Source organism: Strigops habroptila, chromosome Z, assembly GCF_004027225.2.
Source record: "Strigops habroptila isolate Jane chromosome Z, bStrHab1.2.pri, whole genome shotgun sequence".
Taxonomy (NCBI): domain Eukaryota; kingdom Metazoa; phylum Chordata; class Aves; order Psittaciformes; family Psittacidae; genus Strigops; species Strigops habroptila.
The window spans coordinates 41776798-41798815 of NC_044302.2; the positions used below are offsets into that span (position 1 = coordinate 41776798).

The following is a 22018-nucleotide window of genomic DNA, read 5'->3' on the forward strand; positions in this document are numbered from 1 at the left end:
CATGGGATCGTGGATGTGGTTAGTTTTCTACCTGCTGTTCTGTGTTGTGTCCTGCCTGAAGGTCTGTTCCATCAGTTCATCGGCCCTTCTCAATATTACCTTTAAAGTGCTTGATTTTTTCTTTTTTTTTTTCCCCATTGCCTATGGTGCTTTTAATTTCTCCCTCCACTTTTACCTGTGACTAGTATATTATACTCCTCCTGCAGCTTTAAATTGCATTGATGTTTGTGTGGCTATGAATCAGAAAGCTGTGATTAGCTTCTCATTAGCTGTTTCCTAAGCAATCTCACACTCATATGCTGCATGGATACAATGGGGAACTGATCAGTGGGTATGAAATACCGTGTGTGCATTCAGAACTGTTGATTTTTATGGCGCTCCTCAGTAATTTCCTATGCAGTAATTCAAGGAAGTCAGGAAGTAGAACATTAGTTGGGAATTCAAGGTTGTGCTATTTGACAGGTAGATTTGGGGTTTTTTTTCAGTATATACATGTTCTAATTTATATATTAGAAAAAGTGACACCTAAGTTAAAGTTTAAATGCAGGCGCATTTTTCAGCATGAACATGGTAAAATTAAGAGTAGGAAAAAAATACGAATCCTGGGGAAAAAATAAAATTCACTTTTCCCCCAAGTTTCTCCATTTTTCAGGGGCTTATGTTACCCGTATTTACTAGGAGGTACTTATTAAATGCACAACACAACTACTGCAGATCAATCATGTGACTCTGAATATAGGTTAAGATACTGAAAAAGCTGTTCAGTTTGATCATAGCAGGTTGGCATAGTTCATCTGCTCCTACTTTAGATACAGGTAATGTGATTTGAAATATTTATTTCTGTGTGTATTTCTGTATTTCTTTCTTTTAAGAGCAAACATTAAGTTATCATTTAACACAGAACACTATTAGATGTCGCTTTAGAAATATTTCCAAAGTCAACATAAAATAACATTATTTTTGGGGAGAGTTGTAGTTGTGGTTGTGCAAGAAAGCATTTCTTATTGTCTGCCTTTACCATACAAGTATTCAATTTCTTCCACTTTACAAGCTGTTTTGAAAGGGTCTTTGGAGGAGCTTCCCTGAAGGCAAAGTTAAGTGAGGAACTTCATGATCATACACTGCTACAGTTTTCACCATATCTGGTGTCAAGTCAGTTTTGTGAAAGTGTCACTAAAATATTACTGGTAACAAATGTTCATTGGCTAGATGTTCATCTCAAAATTAGGCAAAGGGATAAAGCAGAGATTATTCATGCTAAAGCCCATAATGAGATACTCAACACACCTTGAAGGGACAGACTTAATTAGTTTATTCATTGAAGAACTGAAGTTACATACTAGTAGATGTGAGGAATTTTCTTCAAAGGATGTTAACGTTGGTGAAATTAGGCCAGTAAACAGCAACTGAAACTCTGGCTCTGACTTAGGCATAAATACCAGGAGCAGCCTTTAGGTTTCAACCCTTACATTTCAACCTTTTACCATGCATCAGTAAAAACAAGTTTCATGGTAGAATATGTGCCTCTTCAAACATTTCACATGTGTGGTTCAGGGTACTTCATATATGAATTTTCCTGGAGGGCAGCCTGAAAATCATAGTTTAAGAGACTGTTGAAAACAAGATATATTCCCTATTTTTTAAGAAAGCTTAAATATAAATAAGAAGTTTGCTCTGTCAGGCAGAAATAATCTTGCAATGCCGACCCAGAAACTGTATTAAGATCAGTACAATATATAATAGTATCATGTGCATTTGCTGTTTTTAAGGGTTGAACAATTCATTAACTTGGGTTTTTTTTTTCCCAATAGATAGCAGTAGTAATGGGATCCTGTACAGCAGGAGGAGCATACGTACCTGCGATGGCTGATGAAAGTATTATTGTTGGCAAACAGGGAACAATATTCCTGGGAGGGCCACCACTGGTAAATATACTGAAGTATAGCCCCTGAAAAAACTGTGCTGCAGACAATAGTACAGCTTAAACTATTGAGACCTTTCTTGGTGAAGTATTTCTAGATATTGTGTAGATTGATTTGCATTTTTTAAATATATCTGAATGTTTATGTACTTAATTAAATCTCTTCTGTCTGTTAGAGTTGTATATATAAATCAGACTTTGTTGAGGTGTTTTTGTAGTACTGCCTTTAGATTGCCATGCACATTTTGAATTACAAAAATGCTTTCTATATTCAGTTACGTACTCTCTAGGTTTGTTGTGAAATAAATAAAAATTACAAGCATGTATATTGTATCTCAGAGTCAGGATCAGAGAACTTCAGAAGCAGGACTGATCTGCTATATTTTATGTCGGTTTACAGGCGAAAGAGGTTCACATATGGTGGAGATTGTCATAACTTCCTTATTTTCTTAGTAAATAAATTGTTTCTAAGGAAACTGATCTGACGAGCTCCTGTGAATTAAGACTTGCTTTATTGTGAAACTTCCAGTGATATTTATGACTGTGCAAAATATTGCAGCATAAAACAGCTTTAAAATTCCAGAAGGTTGGCTCCAATAGCAAAGGGAGTCTCGAGTGGAGGTTTTTGTTTGGTTTTATTTTTACAGCTGTACCAGTGTATATTCTAGTGTAGGCTCAGTTTTATAGTGACACAAACAATAAACTTTGCTGAAAAAGATTACTTTACCTAACACAAGCTTTATGAGAAGAAAAGAATTTCCAGTGGTGTTATGTTACTGCTAGAGCTAATAGGTAGGGCAGCACCCAGCACAACTAATCTAGTCTATATGAAGTCTGACTGGATAAACTTGCTTTTCTTAAACAGTCAAATATTTGTCTCATCGAAAAAACTGGTCTGAGGCAGCATGTTGGCTCAGTTATAGTTACGGACTTTCAGGAGCTTTTAGGGTTGCTTCCTGTGGCAAAGCCAAATGCAAATCAAATCTCTAAAAAGTCCTTCCAACTTGAGCAGGCCTAAATGGAGAAATCACTTTATAACAGCATCGTTAATGAAGATACTTCTCCACTCAATTCCTCTAGTAACAGAGGAGGCAAAGTCTGCTGGAAGTCACTTCTTCCAGGAAAACGTAGCAGGTCTGTGGGAAGGCAACCACTGATGGACTTTTCCTAAGGCATGATTGTGGTAATTTCCTTTTAAAAGCATGGAGAACTTACCCTGTGGTGTCCTTTAGCATTTACTTTTATAGCACTGCTCATATTTTCACAGTATGTTTTTGCTTTTCATTCTTTTCCTTTAGTTCAGCTATTTCTTTCCCCACTGTGTCATCTGGATGCTAAAATGTCATCTTGATGCTAAAAGTGGATTTAGCATATTATACCCTTTTTTCCTTCCAAAGTTCAGTGCATAGGTGGATTTTAAATTCTTGTGCAGCTTAAAAAAAACCCCAAAACTAACTCGTCATTTATGCAGACATAGTTTTCTATGGCTGGTAAATGGTAATTACTGTTCCAAAGCAGAATTAAATTCAGAATGTACCTGACGTACGAAAAGCAGCAGCAGGGGACACACACCTCTAAGTACAAAAATACTTTGTTGTCTACCATAATAAGGTGTTTATATTGAAGTATTTTCTTATTTCAGTGGAGGCTTTACAAGTTGACAACAACAAAGTAATCAGCAAAAGCAGATGAAATAATTAATACCAAGAATATAATTTAACACTAATTTATTTACTGCTTATTACAATTTAGAATTCTAGAATTTCTCTGCCCGTTAGAATTTCGTTAGCAGCAATCATTTCAAACGTCCTATCTAGGTCTCTGTTCTTTTGTATATTGTATTGGTCTCTTTCAGCTTGTGGTTATAGGTAAACAAAGATAAATCCTCCCTCAAAATTAAGCACTTTTCACTGTAATTTAGATATTAGGAGTTTCTTAGTGAAGGTGGCATAAATATGAATGAAGATACTAGTTGAGAGTAGTATTAGTTGAGTGAGTAACATTGGGTGATTCATACATCTTTTTGTTGATATAAGGAAGTAAGTACAATGAAAGAAATTAACTTTTACATCAGACTGTTAGTAGCTTGGTTATTGTGTTACAAATAACTGCCCTTAGCAGGAAGGTAGCAGGAAGATCTGAGCCCTTTCTGGGCCCTGTACAGTTCATTAGCTTAGAGCCAGCGGTATTCAAAATGGTAGTACTGCCTCTGGGGCTTGCCCAGGTTCAGAGTAATTTGTTGCAGAAGCTCAGTGAGCTGACCAAACTTGCTTCTTCTGCAATGGCATTTTCATTAGCAAGAGTGCTGGGGAGTGCTGGGCACTTTGATTCTGCTTGGAGCTACGTTAGAGCTGGAAAGGTTCATCAGACCTTCGGAGACCCCTTAGCTACACTGAATAATGTGTCCTGGAGAGCCTCCTTAAAGCTGGTTTCTTTCAGGCTCCAGCATTAAGCAGGTTGAAAATAAGACAGCCAATACCCAGTACTGCCCAAGAAGCTGAACAAAAGGAACCAGACTCTGTTGTTTTAAGAGGATGGTAATCATTTAACATGACAAGGGACTTTAGGTCATACATGCTATCACTGGGATGTAGCACTTTTGCCAGGGTAAGCAGCTGAAAAAAGGTGGTCTGAGTCAGTTCTCAAAGAGAGGACTTGGCTAGGCAAGCCAGTGACTGCAAGGCTGTTGTGAAGTTAGAAAGGACGAGAATTTTTCACTACTTCCAGAGGAAGATTTCACACCTATCTTCCAATTTAATTTGTTCCTTAGCAACCTGCAGATGTAATGATCCTTATCTTTGTGCGTATAGATCAAACTTCAATATCGCTACCTGTCAGCTCTTCTGTTTGGTAGAGGTTTTCATATTCTCCCTGAAAATATTTTGCTTGCCTTTCTCTAACGATCAAAATTACTTCAGATTCCCATAGAAACTTCCATTCCATGTTGTAGCAGATATTGTAGCCATTATTGTGTATGCTCTGTTTCCCAAAATGTCTTTCCTATATGGAGAAAATTGGATTGAATTTTATCACTTGCCTGCGTAAACCAAAACATCCTAAGGAAGCAGAAGAAATTCCATGATGTTAGTTATAATTAGTCTTGGGATGTGTATGCTAAAAAAAAAGTGAATTGTAGGTACAGTCCAAAGTCTAAAGTGCAAGTTTCTTTGGCCTTCCTTTTAGAAAGGTGAGGAGTAATGACTTCATGAACAGCTAGATCTCAGTGGTAAGACAAGTGTCACAGTAGTAGTAATATGTAGGGCCATTCTTCTGCACAACCCAAGCTGAACAATTTGTATCCTCACCCTTGTCTTAGTAGCTCAGGATGCTGTTGACCTGTAGGCTTCTTCCTTCCATTCCAGAAGCTTCTGAGTCTCTATTCCCCAGATAAAATTTGCTACTGTCTGTGCTCAGCAGTGAAGGAAATTCTGTTAAAAAGGGATAGGTTTGTCAAATTCACGTGTGTTTATGTGCAGGGGACTCTTTTACATGTCAGCCTGATCTATTGTGGGACATGCACACTTTATCTAAAGTTTGTGTTCATTTCTCCTGATGATTGCTAGCTGAAGTAGCTTAAGCAGGGGTTTCTTTAAAAATGCTCACATATTTTATAAAGACTGTATTTGCAGTCTGTTAAAATTTAATTATCTTTAAGAAAGTTTACACTATTTAAACTAGTTGGTAGAATGCTCTATTGCACTGCAGTACCTGGAAAGATGATGAAGCAAGTAATCCTGGAAGCTATTTCCAAAAACTGTGGACAAGGAGGTGAGTGTGAGTAGTCAGCATGGATTTATAATAAAGAAATCAGGCCTGACCAAACTGGTAGCCCTTTATGCTGAGATAACTGGCTCAGTAGAATCAGAGAAATCATTGGATGTTGTTTATCATGACTTTGACAAAGCTTTTGACAGTGTCTTCTGTAACATCCTCAACAAACTGATGAAGTATGAACTAGGTAAATGGGCAGTGAGGTGGTCTGAGAACTGGCTGAAATGCTGGGCTCAAGCTGCTTGTTAGTCGTGTACCCCAGAGGTCAGTACTGGGACCAGTACTGTTTAAAACATCTTCACTGATGACCGGGACAATGGTCCGAAGTTCACCATCAGCAAATTTGCAGATGCTAAAATCTGTGAGAAGTGGTTAAGAGAACAGATAATTATGCTGCCTTTCAGAGGGACTTCAACGGACTAGAGAAAGGGGCTGAGTGGAACCTTTTGAAGTTAAACGCAGCAGGCAGATGTTCCTTGGAAGGAATAATCATGGGTACCATATCAGGCTGGGGACCAGCCAGTTGGGAAGATGCTTGTCAGAAAAGGCACTGTAGGTCCCAGTGGACACGAAGTTGAATGTGAGTCAGCAATGTGTCCTTGCAGCAAAGGCAGCCAGCAACATCCTGGGCATACAATAGGGAGAGTGTTTTCAGCAGGTGAAGGGTAGTGATCCTTTCCATCCACTCAGCACTGGTAAGACAGATTTGCTGTGCTAGGTCCAACTCTGGGCTCCCAGACCAAGAAAGACATGGACATACTCGAGTGAGTCAGTGAAGGTCCTGAAGATGATGGAATGACTAAAGCTTCTGTTGTATGAAGAGAGGCTGAGAGAGCTGAGACTTCTCAGTCTGTTGAAGAGATAGCTCAGGGGAAATTTGTCCATGTGTCTGAATACCTAGCAGTGGGGAGTAAAGATAGCAATCCTGACTTATCGTTGGTGTCCAGTGGCAGGTCAGGAGGCTACAGGTCACAAACCGAAATACAGGAAATTCTGTTTAGATGTAAGAAAACGCTTTTTTTACTGCAAGGGTGGTCTTGCTGAACCAAGCTGCCCAGAGAAGTTACGGAGTCTCTATCCCTAAAGATACTAAAAAACTCAACTGTACCTGATCATGAGCGACCTCCTCTTGTTGACCCTGCTTTGAGCAGGAGAGTTAAACTAGACAATCTCTCAGGCTGGCTGACAGACTTCACAACTCTGATTTTGTGATTTGGGTAAGGAAAACTTCACTTCTGTGGAAGATGAAAAGGTAGGTTTTGTAAAGTTTCTTAAAATGAGTATCTAGATTTTGGTGCTAATAGAAACCTATTCAGGTTTGTTCAAAGTTCTGCAGTAGTCACAGAATCACAATATGTTATAACTGCATACTGTGTCAGATGCATTGAGAGATGTATAGAACTATTTAATAGAATCATAGAATAGAATCACAGAATCGTTCATGTTGGAATACACCCTTAAGATCACCAAGTTCAACTATAAACCTAGCACTGCCAAGTCCACACTAAGCCATGTGTGCCACATCTGTATGTCTTTTAAACACCTCTGGGGATGGTGACTCAACTACTTCCCTGGGCAGTCTGTTCCAGTGCTTGACACCCTTTTGGTGAAGAGATTTTTCCTTATTTCACTTAGAAGTATGTTCTCCTCTTTGTTGATTGATGAAGACTCAAGTAATTCTGTCTCTGACTTAAACTTTAATTAATTAGTATCAGAATGTCACACCTTCATATTACATGAGTAGCCATTCAAATTTAAAAACAAAGAAGAAATACCTGTACTTAATTTTACAGACTTGACAGTTTGGAAGTGTGTGTGTATATAGATATTTATAACTTTAGTGTGCTTCAGTTTTAGGCTGAACACTTGGAAACTGAAATATGTTTTAGAAATTATGATAGTTTTCTCTTCTCTTGTCTCTGACACTACCTCTGTACTCTGTGTGATGAATAATGGTTTCACCAGCTTACAAGGAATCCTTTTTGAGCATTTATAGTAGAGTGACAAAGTGCCAAGAACTGTGCTTTTTTTTGGAAACACGCAGTAAATAATACTGCTTTGTTTTAGGAAGGAGTTCACTCACTCTTGGATTATCCTGTCAGGTCTAAGATTTGACAGATCTAGGATTTACTTGTGCATTCCAGGTGTTTTTATGGAATCATTACACTTGATCCAAACAGTTTTATGCCACTAATACGCTTTTTAAAAGAAAAATATTCTCACTACATTGTTGTGTCTTTAATGGAAGATTGAGAAAATAAAAACTGCTAATGATTGGTTTATGGTTAATGCTTACATAAGTAAGTTAAAATTCACAGAAGAGTTTGTGTAGAGATAGCAGTCAAAGAACACTAAGTCTCAACTGAGGTATTGCTTGTTCGAAACAATGCAGGAAAGGATCACGTTTGAAGTTGTTTGCTAAGTGCTAAAAAAATTTTGTGAAAATGCATGTTCAAGGATCTTTTTTATTGCTTTAACTAAGCAAGTATAAATATTAATGCAAGGCAGGTGTAGACTCTAAAGCACATTTTCCTTTTCTTGTGGTAGGTTAAAGCAGCAACAGGTGAAGAGGTATCAGCAGAAGATCTTGGAGGGGCAGATCTTCACTGCAGGTCTAAAGGAATATTTTTCCAGAGTTAATTTCTTCATCCTTCAGACCTTCATAGGGTTTTTTATTATTTTTGTTTTGTTTTATTTTGTTATATTTAGATCTTCTAAAAACTATATTTAAATTTGAAAATTGACATTTCCTTTGTCCTTATCTGGCGCTGATGAATCATTTTATTATAAGAGTAGCATAGTTACCTTATGTTACTCTAGTTAGGATCTTGTTGCCTTCATTTACTCCTTTAAAATACTTACATATCTAATATACTGCCACATCACACATAATATGGTAAACTTTTCTGTACTGTTTAATACTGAGTGTTAGAAGGATAATACACATGGAGAAAGATTAATGCATTTTGCAGATTGTATCTTTCTTACTGTCAATTAGAACTTTACTACAAACAAGATCAAAATAGCCTGTGTGTTTTGTAAAAGAATACTTGTCAAAATAAAGAATTCTGTGCACTTTCTAGTTCTAAAATGAATAGTAAATGAAGTTAGGTATTACTGTACAAAAAATGCTTATTTTTTGCTTCACTGAAGTGAACAAAGAATTCTTTATAAGGGAAGTTCATACTTTTTTGTAAACATGTTTTCTTTATAATTTAAAATTAATTTTAATTCCCATTTGTACTGTGTTTGTCATCTTTTATATTGTCATTTCGATTTTTTTACTTCTTAAAGTTGGTATTTTATGTGATGTCTGATAACTGAAATGTGCTGTTCCAAACAAAAATTCAGTCATGAGCTTTATTTTGAAAGTAATTTCATATCAAAACATGGAGAGCTGTATTGTAGAATCTATATTTTGAAGATAAATATAAAACTTTGTAAGTCTTAGAAGTTTTTAAAGCTCAGATTTTCATTGTCAGATTATTATTTTTTATAAGTCTTCCTATTGCTGTTGTTATTTACATACAGAAAATCTGGTGTAACAGATCACTATGCTTTGGATGACAGTCATGCACTTCATCTAGCAAGGAAAGCTGTAAGAAATTTAAATCTCCAAAAGAAAGTAGACGTAAGTGTATAGGGTCTGAAACACTGCACTGTTTAAATTAGGAATGCTGTATTTCGCCGGGTTTATACAACACGTTTTTTGTCTCTGACTTTATACGCTTTAAAAATGGGAGGTGTGGTTCTTGTCCTTAAAGATTTCTCTAGTGTTTCGGTTTTGCAATTACATTCCTGCAGCATTATTCCCAGTAAAATCACTGGGATTACATGCAGGAGTGAAGTAACTAGAACAGTGCTGAAGAATCACAGAATTGTGCTTTAAAATTAACCCGGTCTTGCAAGATGTTTAATTTAATTTTAAGCCTACATGATCATTCCTATGGACTTAAAATTAAATGCCTGCTAAAGCATCTTTTTGAATAACATTTTCTATGACTGTTAAAGGTATAAAACTGAGGGAATAGACCTAAATCATGTCATTGTATTCTATTGATTAAAAAATTCCTTGTAGAAAAGAGGGTGGATAGCATATCGGGGAAAAATTGCCTTATTTTGTCAGGAGATGTGAAAGGGTGAGTTGAAGATTAAACCTCAGCAGCTGAAGGAAGGCAAGATATTATATTCAGTTGCCTGGCAAAAATCTTTATCAGTTTCTTAGAATACTACCTGCCTAGTAGGGCACAGGGGGTAAGTAAGCAAATGGGAGGACATGCTTAATTTTTGGTAACATGGAAGGAGTGCAGCACGTACAGAGGTATACACAGGAGCAGAAAAAAAGGTAACAGTAAGTGAGAAAATGTTATCAAGCTTTAGTTTAAGAAACTTGATCTCTTTGCAAAATGAGGACAAGCCAGAACAGGCATTTTGGTGTGGTTGGTGAGGAGAAGAATGTGCTCAAAGCTGTTGGCAAAATAATTGTTGTTTGGGTTATTTTAAGCCATAATTTGGACTAACAATTCCTTTGTGGTGTAAATTGTTTTGTTAAATTGCTACAGGTGACTATAGAACCATCAGAAGAGCCTTTATTTCCTGCTGATGAAATATATGGAATAGTTGGTGACCAGCTAAAAAGAAACTTCGATGTCAAAGAGGTATGAATATAAAGGCAAGATCCAGGTGACCGTACATGCATGCACTCAGTTTTCTTGCAGGAAATCACTCTTTATATCGTCATCTACGGAAATCTGATTTGGGTACTTGTTTGCTTGTTTGTTTTCATTTTTGGCTTGGGGTTCCCCCAGCAAATCCATTGCAATGGCAATGACATGTTGAAACTAGAATGCTTTTTTTGGTTATACTTTTAAGAAGGATGAGCAAGAATGAAAGATTGTTAACATTCTGAAAAAGCTGCCAGGAAACAGGGAACTTTGCCTTGACAGTACATTCTGTAGTCTTGCTGAGTGGTACGATACCTTTCTTTTTCTGTTAATCCTGTGAAAGTAAAGACCAAATATTTAAAGATTTATGGAGTATAAGGAAGACAAACAATTCAGTGCTCCCCCAAACACATATGGAGACTATTGGACGCTACTGCAGGTGTAGTGTAATTATTTGCCTGAGTGCCTTCATCTGAGACTATATCTTTTCGCATATATTGCATAGATCCCATATTCAGAGCCTTTTTCACTACTACCTAAGTAGTAGTTTTAGGAAGTGTCTTAGTATGTACCTTTCTTAAAATATTTCATCAGAAATTACTAGGATTTGCTTTGCATTAAGGTAAAGAAAGGTAAACACTTTTATTGAGTCTTATACTACACTCTCAAAAGTTGTAATAGCTTGCTATCGATGGATCTGTATTTATATGAAATGGCTCCTTTGCCTCTCAGAGGAACCTCAGAACAGATCATCATCATTTTTGTATGTCACAAATTTAAAAAAAGCTGAAAATAAACTTTTCTCTAAGAAAGTGGCTTATGGCTGTGTATTTTTTTTCTTTATAGATGTCAGTCTATTGATGAATGTTTATTATAAGCAGAAGTAGCAGTTTTCCTTTAAAATTTAACTAATATGGAAACTTTGTTTCTGTATTATTTATTTGTTCTCTTGGAATATTCTTAATTGTGAAATTCCATTTTTTATGAACATGTAGATAAATCACACTTTAAAAAGTAAATGGGCTTTGCCTGCCATCCAAACTGTTTATATGGTTGGCTGTTTGATGTTCTCTAAGTGGAAAGCATTTATTGTAAGTTATATGTTAGCATGGTCGTTCCTTCTAAACAAATTAAAAACTATGAAGGATTTTGAATTTAATTTTATTTTTCTACTTTTTCTTAAGGTCATTGCTAGAATTGTAGACGGAAGTAAATTTGATGAATTCAAAGCCTTGTATGGAGATACATTAATTACAGGTATTTAGACATATATTATAATTATTCTATATATGTTCCCACTGATTTTACAGTTGGATTCATTCTGTTTTGCTCACCCATTGATATTCTTAATAACATTTTTCTTTTCTTCAAAAGAGTAGTAGTTTCTGTTACCAAGAGAAAGTGTTCTCTTTATACACTATGGTAAAATAAATATATTTGAAAACTTATTTATCTTTCTTATATTTGAAAACAAATTTCTCTTTCTCTTTCAGGATTTGCAAGAATATTTGGTTATCCAGTAGGAATTATTGGAAACAATGGAGTTCTTTTCTCAGACTCGGCAAAAAAGGTAAATAAATAGAGTATTAGCTTTTTTGCCACTGAAGAATAAGACTTCGGTGTACAACTTGCTGTTGAAATGAGGAAGTTTTTAAAATACGAACGTGAACTGGCTCCCTGTTTTTCATGTAAACATGAGATAGCTTAATAGGCTGTAAAAATAGTTGACTGTATTTTAGAAATAGTATTCTGTAGATTTTTATGGTATGAAGTCAGTAGGAAAGGTCAAAGATAGATCAACAGGAAAATATAGTTAGAAAAACAGCATTTGAATTTGTGTGACACCAACACAAATGAAATAGTAATCCTGAAATTTATAGCCATTACAAGAGAAATCCATGATGATTGCATAAATTACCCTACTAGTTATAATTCCTAACCTGTAAACTGTGAAATACTGTAATTTATTACTGGAGAATTTCAAACGTGGATTCCAGTACTCAGTTCATTGGTTACCAGAGGTTTAATTTTTATACTTTGCTGCAGCAGCTCCTGGCTTAGACTGAGTGAAAACGTGCAGTCTTACCAAATCTGTGAACTAAAATACCCGTTTTGTTAATTAAAGGACATTTTTGATAGAATATTGTACAGTTAACAGTGCTTTACAAGTTGAGTTTGGGGGATTGGTGGTGATAAAGAGTTTCTGGATATAGCAGAGCTTACCTTTCTATGTTCTATGTTCTGTGTTGTTTGGTTTAGTTCTTTATTTTTTCAAGAAATGACTGTCAGTTGAATTTTTTGTAATAGCAATTATATATGGTAGTTTTGTTCTAGCAAGCTCCTCAAACTAAGGGTGAGGAAATCGGTATTGAAAATCTATAGGAAAAAGGAGGCCGTGAGAGAGATTTGGAGAAAGGAAGTAATTTTACTTGATTTATTGATGTAATAAAATAATGCATGAAATTGAGGAGGTTTTTTTTCTCAGTAGTTGTCTGAATTTCTGTGACACAGTCCTACAGAGCTCCGTGTCAAATGCCACACTGTGAAGCTGCCTGTGGTTTAACTACATATTAGCTGAGTCAAAACAGTTGAGCTTTTCAGTATCAGCAGTAATGCATTTTAAGGATATAATTTCTGCTTCACCCTTGGACTCGCACATTTTTGGCATGTTCTTCTGGAGTGAACATATGTTTTGCAGTTGACTTTGTATGACGCAGTACTTCATTATGTAAATACTCTTGTAGACTTCAGTGGAAGGAGACTTGGCACAGTCTTCAGAGTGCTGGTAGAGATAGCTTCACTTACCCAACTTTAATGGCTTACTCTTTTTTGATTTTTTGGTTTGGTTTTTTTTCCTTTCTCTCCACAGGGTACACATTTTATCCAGTTGTGTTGCCAGAGAAATATTCCCATTGTGTTTTTGCAGAATATTACAGGTGAGTAAGCTCAGTATTTTAAAGTTTCACTGTGGTGTAGGCTTTGCTGTTAACTGTTGAGGCTATAACTTTTATAAAGCATCTTGTGTGCTTTGTTGCATCTGCATCTTCAGCCTGTTCTGAAATCAGCTTGTCGGCAGCTGGTGAAGGCCTTGCATTACTATTTGTTCTTCATTTTTTCTGCACGTGCTATAAAGCACACAATATGACATATAGCATATTAATACAAAGTTACTGAGCCTTTCTTTCATGTTGTAATTCTTTAGGTTTCATGGTTGGCAGAGAATATGAAGCTGAAGGGATAGCAAAAGATGGTGCCAAGATGGTAACTGCTGTAGCTTGTGCCAGTGTACCTAAAATAACAATAATTATTGGTGGTTCTTATGGAGCTGGAAACTATGGTATGTGTGGAAGAGCATATAGGTAAGTGTTACTTCCAATTATGACAGGAGATAAGACTTGAGTTAAGAGAACATATCCTGGAAGTACCGTTCTGGTACTTGCAGAAGTCATGCTATATGGAAAGCAAAACAATTTTCATTAATATGGTCATAAGTAAAAAACAACCTGACTAACATGTAGAGATTTATAGGCTCATGTTTAACCTTGAATTAGATGATGCAGGAGATCTTCTAACATGTAAATGTGTTGACGTGCTTCTTGCACATTTTCTCTAAGAGGAAGAATTGTATAATCCTGAACAGTCACTAGGTAGTTTGGCTTGGTCCTTTATTCTGTATTCATGTGAAGAGTACCCACTTGTGTAAAAAATCATTGCTCACTTCAGTGAGCCTGTTTTTATGAGTAATGTTGGCAGAACCTGTAAGGATTTTTTTTTTTTTTTTTTTTTTTTAACCCTTTGGACAAGACTCACATAAATGTTCTTTTCATTTTTCAAGGTCCCTGTTACTATTTAAGTCATTGGTGATACTTTTAAAGAGAAAAATTCTGGAACAGTGATGGGGTGGTGGTAGTGTTAAATGAAGAGTCTCAAGAAAGAGAAATAAATTTTTAACGTGCTTGGATATAGGAGATAATCAGAACTTTCATATTTGCAAACCTAATGCTGCAAGGGTTGAAGTTAATTTGCATTCTTCAAAAACCAATACACTGTAAGATTGTCATGCATAAAAATGAATTCTTGGCTGAGTCAGAATTATTTCTTTACTATGAAATAAGGCGATGTCTTATTTTGGTATTTAATATGTATTTTTTCAGTCCAAGATTTCTGTATGTGTGGCCAAATGCTCGCGTATCTGTGATGGGAGGGGAACAAGCTGCAACTGTTCTAGCTACAATAGCTAAGGACCAAAAAGCAAGGGAGGGAAAACAGGTACATCTTTCTTTTTCATTTGCAGTAATGTCATTATCATTTACGCTTTCACTGGAGTTGCTCACTTCATGAGCTAGGAAAGGATGTGACAGAGTGAGACACCAATGAACTGTCATTCTCCCAATGCCACCTAGTGCACTGACAAACGTGAAACATTTGTGAAATGTTATTGTTTACATCTTGTAAATTTGCAAAGATGTTTCTCATCTTTGCTTAAAAGGAGGAGTATTTCTCATATCATCAACTTTTATACTTTGTGCACCAGATTATTAGTTCTGCTGAGCAGCCAGGGATCCTCCCTGGTTTGGGAGAATGCAGAGGAATATGTGAGAACGAAGTGTCTTTGCATTTACTTTTGAATTAGGCAGTTTTACAGAAAGCACAACTTCGAATTATTCAGTGACTGACAGTTATGAAACTTACGACAGGAGAAGTCTGTAGAGGTTTGGAAAAGGTTTTGACTCATTTCAACATTTTAATTGAAAATTACTGTATTTTGTTTAATAATCTTTTCTAGTTTCTCTGTACAGTTTTTTCTGCTGTGTTTTTTAATTTACATAGTTTATGTTTATACCCTTGCCTTGATCCCATAGGTGATTTTATTGTGTTGTCTTAAACTGGCTTGTATTTTACTTATTCAGAATAAGGAAGTGGTACATACGTGTTATCTCAGCATCTTTTTTCTACATGTTACTTGAGCTTTCCATGGTGGAATATATTCATCTTCATCTCTCTCTGTCTTAATTTCCCGAATCCCTAAGATGGACAGAATGAAACCCAGAAAGAAGGAAGTTTGAGAAAAATGATTGTAGTTAATGTCAGTAAAGTGTTTTAGAAACTTGAAAATTTTCTGAATTACAGTGGTGAATCATAGAGAAACCCAGTGTTAGAATATCATAGACTTGTTTTACTCAAAGATCTGGACAAAGGCAACTCAGAACAGGGTTTATTGAATACAGTAATTTTTTCAGGAATTTTTCAGATGCTACTCCCCAGTTATTCTTACATTCAGTTAAGTATATTTTTGCACTCCTTTTCTTACCAACAGGTTTTGAAAAGTGGTGTTTTAATTTCATTGTCAAATACACGACATTGATAACATTGTGTAAAAAGGGGGATAAACTTGGGGGAGATGATTTAGGCAGTTTCTTGGAGTTTGATGCTTCATACAAAGTTATGCTGTCATTGTGGAAGAAAATATTAAAGAATATCTGTGTTTGTTTATTTGCCTGGTTTTTTAGTTATCTGAGGCAGAAGAAGCAGCTTTGAAGGAGCCAATCATTAGGAGGTTTGAGGAGGAAGGAAACCCTTATTATTCCAGTGCAAGGTAACATATAAATTACTTTTCCAAATCTTAATTGTAATCACATGACATAACAATGACATCTAAATCTTGGTGTTGAAGAACAGAAGAAGAGAGCAATCTGGAACAAAAATTGTGTTTGATATACAGGAGCACAGCAGAACAAGCTTCAAATCAATGTTTGCTCTTAAAGACTTTGTAGTCTCTCTTTCTGTACTGTTTCAGAAGAAGGCGTGCACTTGTAGGAATTATTCTGCTGGTTCTGTAAGTAATGATATGGTAGCATAGAGTTTATATTCTAAATATTTTATTCTGGATAAGTTGTATCATTCTTCCCAAAGTAGTATCTGGTCACTATTCAAAAGCCCGTTGAACAGTGTAATGAGTGGCTGCATGCGCGTTAGGAAAAATTCATTTTAGTGGGATTCTGCAAGTAGAAGAGGCCAGTGGTAAAGCAGAAGCTCCAGGAAGACCTGAAACCATTTGCAAATCTCAGGTCATGATCTTGGTAGGTGACTGTATTGGATGATAGCAATTTGTATAGGGCATTAGCTGAATATGTGCAGCATATTTATGTTTGTTGGGAAGTTGTTTGCAGCATTTTGTTCTCAGCTTAATAGAATATTAGTAAAAACCCAGGAACTAGTGAGGCTAATGAAGCAACGTGGCGTCCTGCCATCCTCTGGAAACTGGCTTGGAGGCTTTCTTGGCCTCTGATTGTAACTCTACATTAGTTTCATCCTGTCTGTACTAGTCTTCCAGCGCATTCTTCTGATCGTGGTATCCAAAAGCCAATTCTGCACAGGCTCTGAGCTGCTGCTGATGGAAGAGAGTAGCATGTAATAACACAGCTTTAGTGTGCCTCTGTGGCTTCTCATTTTGCAGAAAGAATGTTACTCTTATACAACTGTCAGTCTGTCTGGTTTTGTGTAGCTGAATTAAAGTTACTTGCAGTTTTCTTACCTGCAGGCAGGAAAGTCTGGAAACAAACTAAATACAGAGTGGTTGGGATTTGATAAATTTTGATGTCGGCATCATGGGCAGAAATTATGTGAACAGGTGGGTGCACGATGCGCTGCCAGTGTCATAAAGATGCCAATAAGAGAAGGAGTTTGAGCACCTTTTTGCGTAACCTGGTAACCTGCTTAATCTTGTGTATGACATATTTGATGCAGCAGCAGCATAGCATCAGTGAGCTCCTTTATGAGTTGTTTATCATGATCTAAAGGAAGATATAAAATTATTGGAAGCTTTTACGCTGGTTTCTGTTGGCGTAGTGTAATTAACTGAAATAATTGTACCTGGGAGATCTATATTCATTTTAATGTTTAATCAAATTAGTGTCTTCATCAAAGGGAAGCTCTTGCCATTTTGCCCTATCTGAGTAGCATATGTAGCACAGGGTTTATGGTTTCATCTAGGCAGATTTCAGTGGTGCTGTTGTGTAGCATGTGGATCATGGATTTAGGGAAGGTTTTAGTTTCATCAGTGTTTGGTCTCTGCTTCTGCCTATGTGGTAGTGTTGCAGAGTTGTAGATATTCTCAACTTCTTGAGGCTTTATGCATGTGTACAATCCCCACTGCTACTGAGTTACTATGTGTTTGGGTTTTTACCTGTAGTAAGTGAGGATACTTCTGTGAAATCCTGAATTGTTATTGACATGGAGATTCTGGTAGAACGCTGGTTTAGATTTTTTTTTTTTTTTTTTGTAAATCTCTTTAATTGATTTAAATTTCATAGAGGTTTCCCCAAATTGAAAGGTGATTTCAGCTGTTAAAAACTTCTGTGCTCTTATTAACCCTTAAAGATTAAGCCTAGTACCTGTGTCACAAAGCCTTGTGCCCTGAGGCAAGAAGGAAAAATGAAAACGCATATTGTCATCTTTTGTGGCTGGATTTTAAGGAGAAGAATTTTCCACTGATATATTAACATTTGAAAAATAAGTCAAACTTTCTGTTTTTAAAATTAATCCGTAGCATGGAGGAGAAGATGAGATAATCTGAATGGTTTGATTTATTTCTTTTTTTACATTTGCTTTTTTTAATATGTTCACTGGAAACACAGTCATAGTCTCTTTGTACTCATAAATGAAAATAATTGGCTATATTTATCATACGATTTATTTACAATATCAGTGATATAAAAACTTGTCCTCTCCCTGAAACCAACAGACCATTGTCAGTATTTACCACAGTAAGTTATTAATCTGCAGAAAAGAAGTTTTACATGTAAGATTAAGGTTCGAATAAAAAAAAAAATAAGATTCTAAATTTTTAATAATGTACAGTGATTTTTAGACAAGAAACTTGAGTATTTAACACCAGCTTCGTAGTCTCTACTGAGCAATTTCTACCAGTTTATGTTTCCAGAATATCTGGCTGTTTTGTGAATTTAGGTTGCAAATCTAGAAGGCATCTCAGGAAATAGCCTAAGGTTGCCTAGCCTACGGGTTAGGAAATGCTAATTAATACTAGACATCCTGTCCTTCATTTAAAAAAGCAGGGTAATTATGTACTTCTTAATGTGCCTGTAGCTTGGAAAGAAAACTTAACATGCACAGATGTGAGCTAGCTGAGAACTAGTGTGGGTCTGGGTTGCACATGGTTGTGTTCACGTGATGCTGTTCTCAAGCTAATAAGCCCAAGTGAGACATGAAGTCAAATGCCAGAGCTGAAATCCTGCTGAAGTTCATCTGGGTAAAAGCAGGGAAAGCGAAATGCCCCTTTTCACTGAAGAGTGCTTGTGACAAGGCTGGCTCAGGTCAAGGCACTCCAGGCTGTTTTCTGTCTCTTCAATCCATGGAGGTGCAGTCTGCATTGTCTAGGAGCTCTTAATTGCTCTCTGCTGTCTACTAGGGATAATTAGGTATATGATAAGATACTCTTATGTTTTCTGCCCTGATATCATGCCTTCCTGCCAATATTATGACATGTGTGGCTTGTTCCTTCGTTTGTTGCTAATTCCTAAGCAAGAGCTCAGACTGATAGCTCAGAAGTTTTCATTACTGTGGAGTAGGCTGCCCAAGCAGGGACAATGAAATGAAGTAGGATTTGCCTTTGCAGCAAGAAATGTACATGAAGGAGGGATTTAGCCACCTGGCACCTTGGAGCCAAACCATTTGTCAGCCAACATTAGCTGCTTTTTGGCAAGTATTTGCCATAGGTCAGGGAGACGAGGTAACCTGTTACCTTTCCTCTAAAGGATACTTCCTGTCTGGCTCCAGGCATGGTAAAAGGGACAGCTGATCGTCGACCAAATGTCAGGGTGCTGTCTTGAAACTGAATCTGGATAGCCTTGATTTTATCAGAGCTAATTGGATCCCTCCAACAAGAACACTGCAACAAACAGCTTTGCATTATGAGAGGAATGAATGATAGCTGGGCAGAAAGACTGCTGTCTGTATTGCTTCTTGGATGCAGCCCGTTTGGAGGCTCCATCATGCTTCCTCTCTCCTCAGATACGGGACTAGTCTGCCTCACCTTCACGTCCATTGAGAATGATGTGACTCTTCCAGTTGACTTCATTAGGCTTTGCATCAAAATTTTAGCAATAGTAATGAGAAGGAAGGAAAATGCCCTAGTGATGTTTAAAATATAAGCAAATTTCCCTATTTACTCTGCTTCTAAAATTTTGCTTATAAATTATAACTTGTTATACGTACAGGATGTCATTCGTGTTCCCTGCAGTTGTGTTTTCTAATCAAACTTCAATCAATTATTTGATTAGAACCTTTCACCATGAGCAGTCTTAATTAACAGGAGTCATTAGGCAGTACCCTTTTTAATGAGTTACATTAATCTGCTTACAGGTTTCTAAAAGGATTTCAGTGCAATGTAAAATTTGCATCTTAACAAATTACATGAGCATTTCACTTTTGGGAACTTTATTTCTTTTACTTGCAGTGTCTCAGTTGCACATATTTTATGAGTGTAGTTGTGACTCATGTTCTAGCAGTGGGGTTTTAATAGATAGTTTAATTATTAATGTTACTTCCCAGTAGAGAATGTAGTTTCCTTTAAACAAAGAGGAGCAGAAGCCAGGGGTGACCATATGAAAGCAGCTTGACTTCTGTGCAACATAAAATCTTTGTGGTTGTCGATATAAGTTAATTGTGTTGTTACAAAAACAACTCTGCCATTAAAATGTGCTTCATGTTTGGAAGTGTTTATTACAGTGGTAGTCACTATGAAGCTGCAGCTTGGAAGGTACTGCAGGTGATTCTTTTTTATTCAATTCATCCCTGCCCTCTCCAGGCCCTTAGCAGACTTACTAACACAGTGTCAATTCCTTCATTCAGTTTCAATGTGTTTCATAAATAAAAAAGTTAATTACAGGTATTCAATAAAAAGTTGATATGCAGAGCAAACAAACCTGTAATAAAAAACCCAATTTGCTTAAAAATAGAAATTACTATACTTGAGATTGTTCTTAGAGTTGTTTTTTTGACAGTCCTACGAAAACAAAGGGTTTGTGGTTGGTTTGACCTTACCAGACTACTTTGCTTTTCACTATTAACAGGGATCTTCTCCATCCCTTTGGCAGATTAATCTGACAATATTCATAGAATCATAGAATCACAGAATGGTTTGGGTTGGAAATGACCTTAAGATCACCTAGTTCCAACCTGCTGCCATGGGCAGGGACACCTCATACTAGACCATGTTGCCCAACATTCTGTCCAGCCTGGCCTTGAGCACCACCAGGGATGGAGCATTTACTCCTTCTTTGGGCAACCTGTTCCAGTGCCTCACCACTCTCACAGTGAAGAACTTCTTCCTTATATCTAACCTGAACTTCCCCTGGTTTAGTTTAAACCCGTTCCCCCGTGTCCTATGACTACAGTCCCTAAGGAAGAGTCCCTCCCCAGCATCCTTATAGGCCCCCTTCAGATACTGGAAGGCTGCTATGAGGTCTCCACACAGCTTCTCTTCTCCAGGCTGAACAGCCCCAACTTTCTCAGCCTGTCTTCATATGGGAGGTTCTCCAGCCGCCTTATCATCCTCATGGCCCTCCTCTGGACTTGCTCCAACAGCTCCATGTCCTTTTTATGTTGAGGACATTCATCAAAACTAAATCAAGATTAAAATATAAGAAGGAGGAAAAAAAAATAAATGTATTAAACTCTGGTAATGCATACTTGATGATGTTGGAAGTATAGTAGAAATACTCTATCTTGGCTACTCTATCATGCTAAATTATATGAATAGGTATAACGCCATCTTGGGGGAAATCAAGAGAATTTAAGCAGCTCTTAAGTAAGTCTTAGTAAAATCAATTTATACACGTCCCTTTGGTTATTTTGAACAAGAGCTTCTAACTGGTTTTGCTGTATGGTAAGAAGCACTTACTCTGAGTCTCTTTTCCATGGAGTGCTGTTGAAATATGGCAAAATATTTTAAGGCGTTATTACTTATAATTTAAAGCTATCTAACATTAGGAAAAGAGTTATTCACGGGAACCAGACTGCAGGAGCCTATACAGTGCACTTATCCAGAATATGATACAGACAATTCTTCTGTATCTTCTGCAACAAAATTTGCTGATAGTACCACTTCTGTGCAGACGCAAGTGTGGCTGTTAGAATATTCCAGTGCATAGCTTACTAGCCCACTAGAAGGAGATAAGTGAGAATCCTGAAATGAGAACAGAGAAGATAGAACTAGTTTCCTTATATTTGTAATTTGGGTTTATAGCATTTTTTTTCTCTTGAAAGAAGTTGTTTGGGTTTTTTTTACCAGACTTTTTTCTTTCTATGCTGGTAGAGACCTGTGAGGTCAGTTATTGTCACAGCTACTGTGGTATAAAATTTCTTCCATCATAAAGCATAGTTTTGACCAGTTAACAGTGAAGTCTTCCAAACCCCATTCTTCTTTTGTACTTGAGCTTTGCTCTTGTGCTCTACTTAGGGTAACAAGTCTTCTCTACCCTGGGAGCTGCACCATGATAAGATACACTAGAATGTTCTTTCTCAGTTGGGTAAGCTTTACTCTCGCTGCTAGTTGGGGAGCAGGCTCCTAGGCTGACACCTCATCTTGTTACAGGTGTCTTTTACTGCAATTCCACTTTGTGCATCCTAGGATAGATACGTG

The 22018-nt window shown here is 36.8% G+C and overlaps 1 protein-coding gene across 1 annotated transcript in view; it reads left to right on the forward strand.

Annotated features, from left to right (window-relative positions):
- MCCC2 (methylcrotonoyl-CoA carboxylase 2) overlaps positions 1–22018 on the forward strand; it is a 38396-nt gene that overhangs the window by 14597 nt on the left and 1781 nt on the right. Inside the window, exons 7-16 of the mRNA XM_030469979.1 lie at positions 1812–1925; positions 8240–8304; positions 9224–9323; positions 10255–10350; positions 11541–11613; positions 11850–11926; positions 13226–13292; positions 13559–13715; positions 14511–14625; positions 15867–15952. Of these exons, the coding sequence (XP_030325839.1) occupies positions 1812–1925; positions 8240–8304; positions 9224–9323; positions 10255–10350; positions 11541–11613; positions 11850–11926; positions 13226–13292; positions 13559–13715; positions 14511–14625; positions 15867–15952 (950 nt within the window). The remainder of the gene's footprint in view (positions 1–1811; positions 1926–8239; positions 8305–9223; positions 9324–10254; positions 10351–11540; positions 11614–11849; positions 11927–13225; positions 13293–13558; positions 13716–14510; positions 14626–15866; positions 15953–22018) is intronic.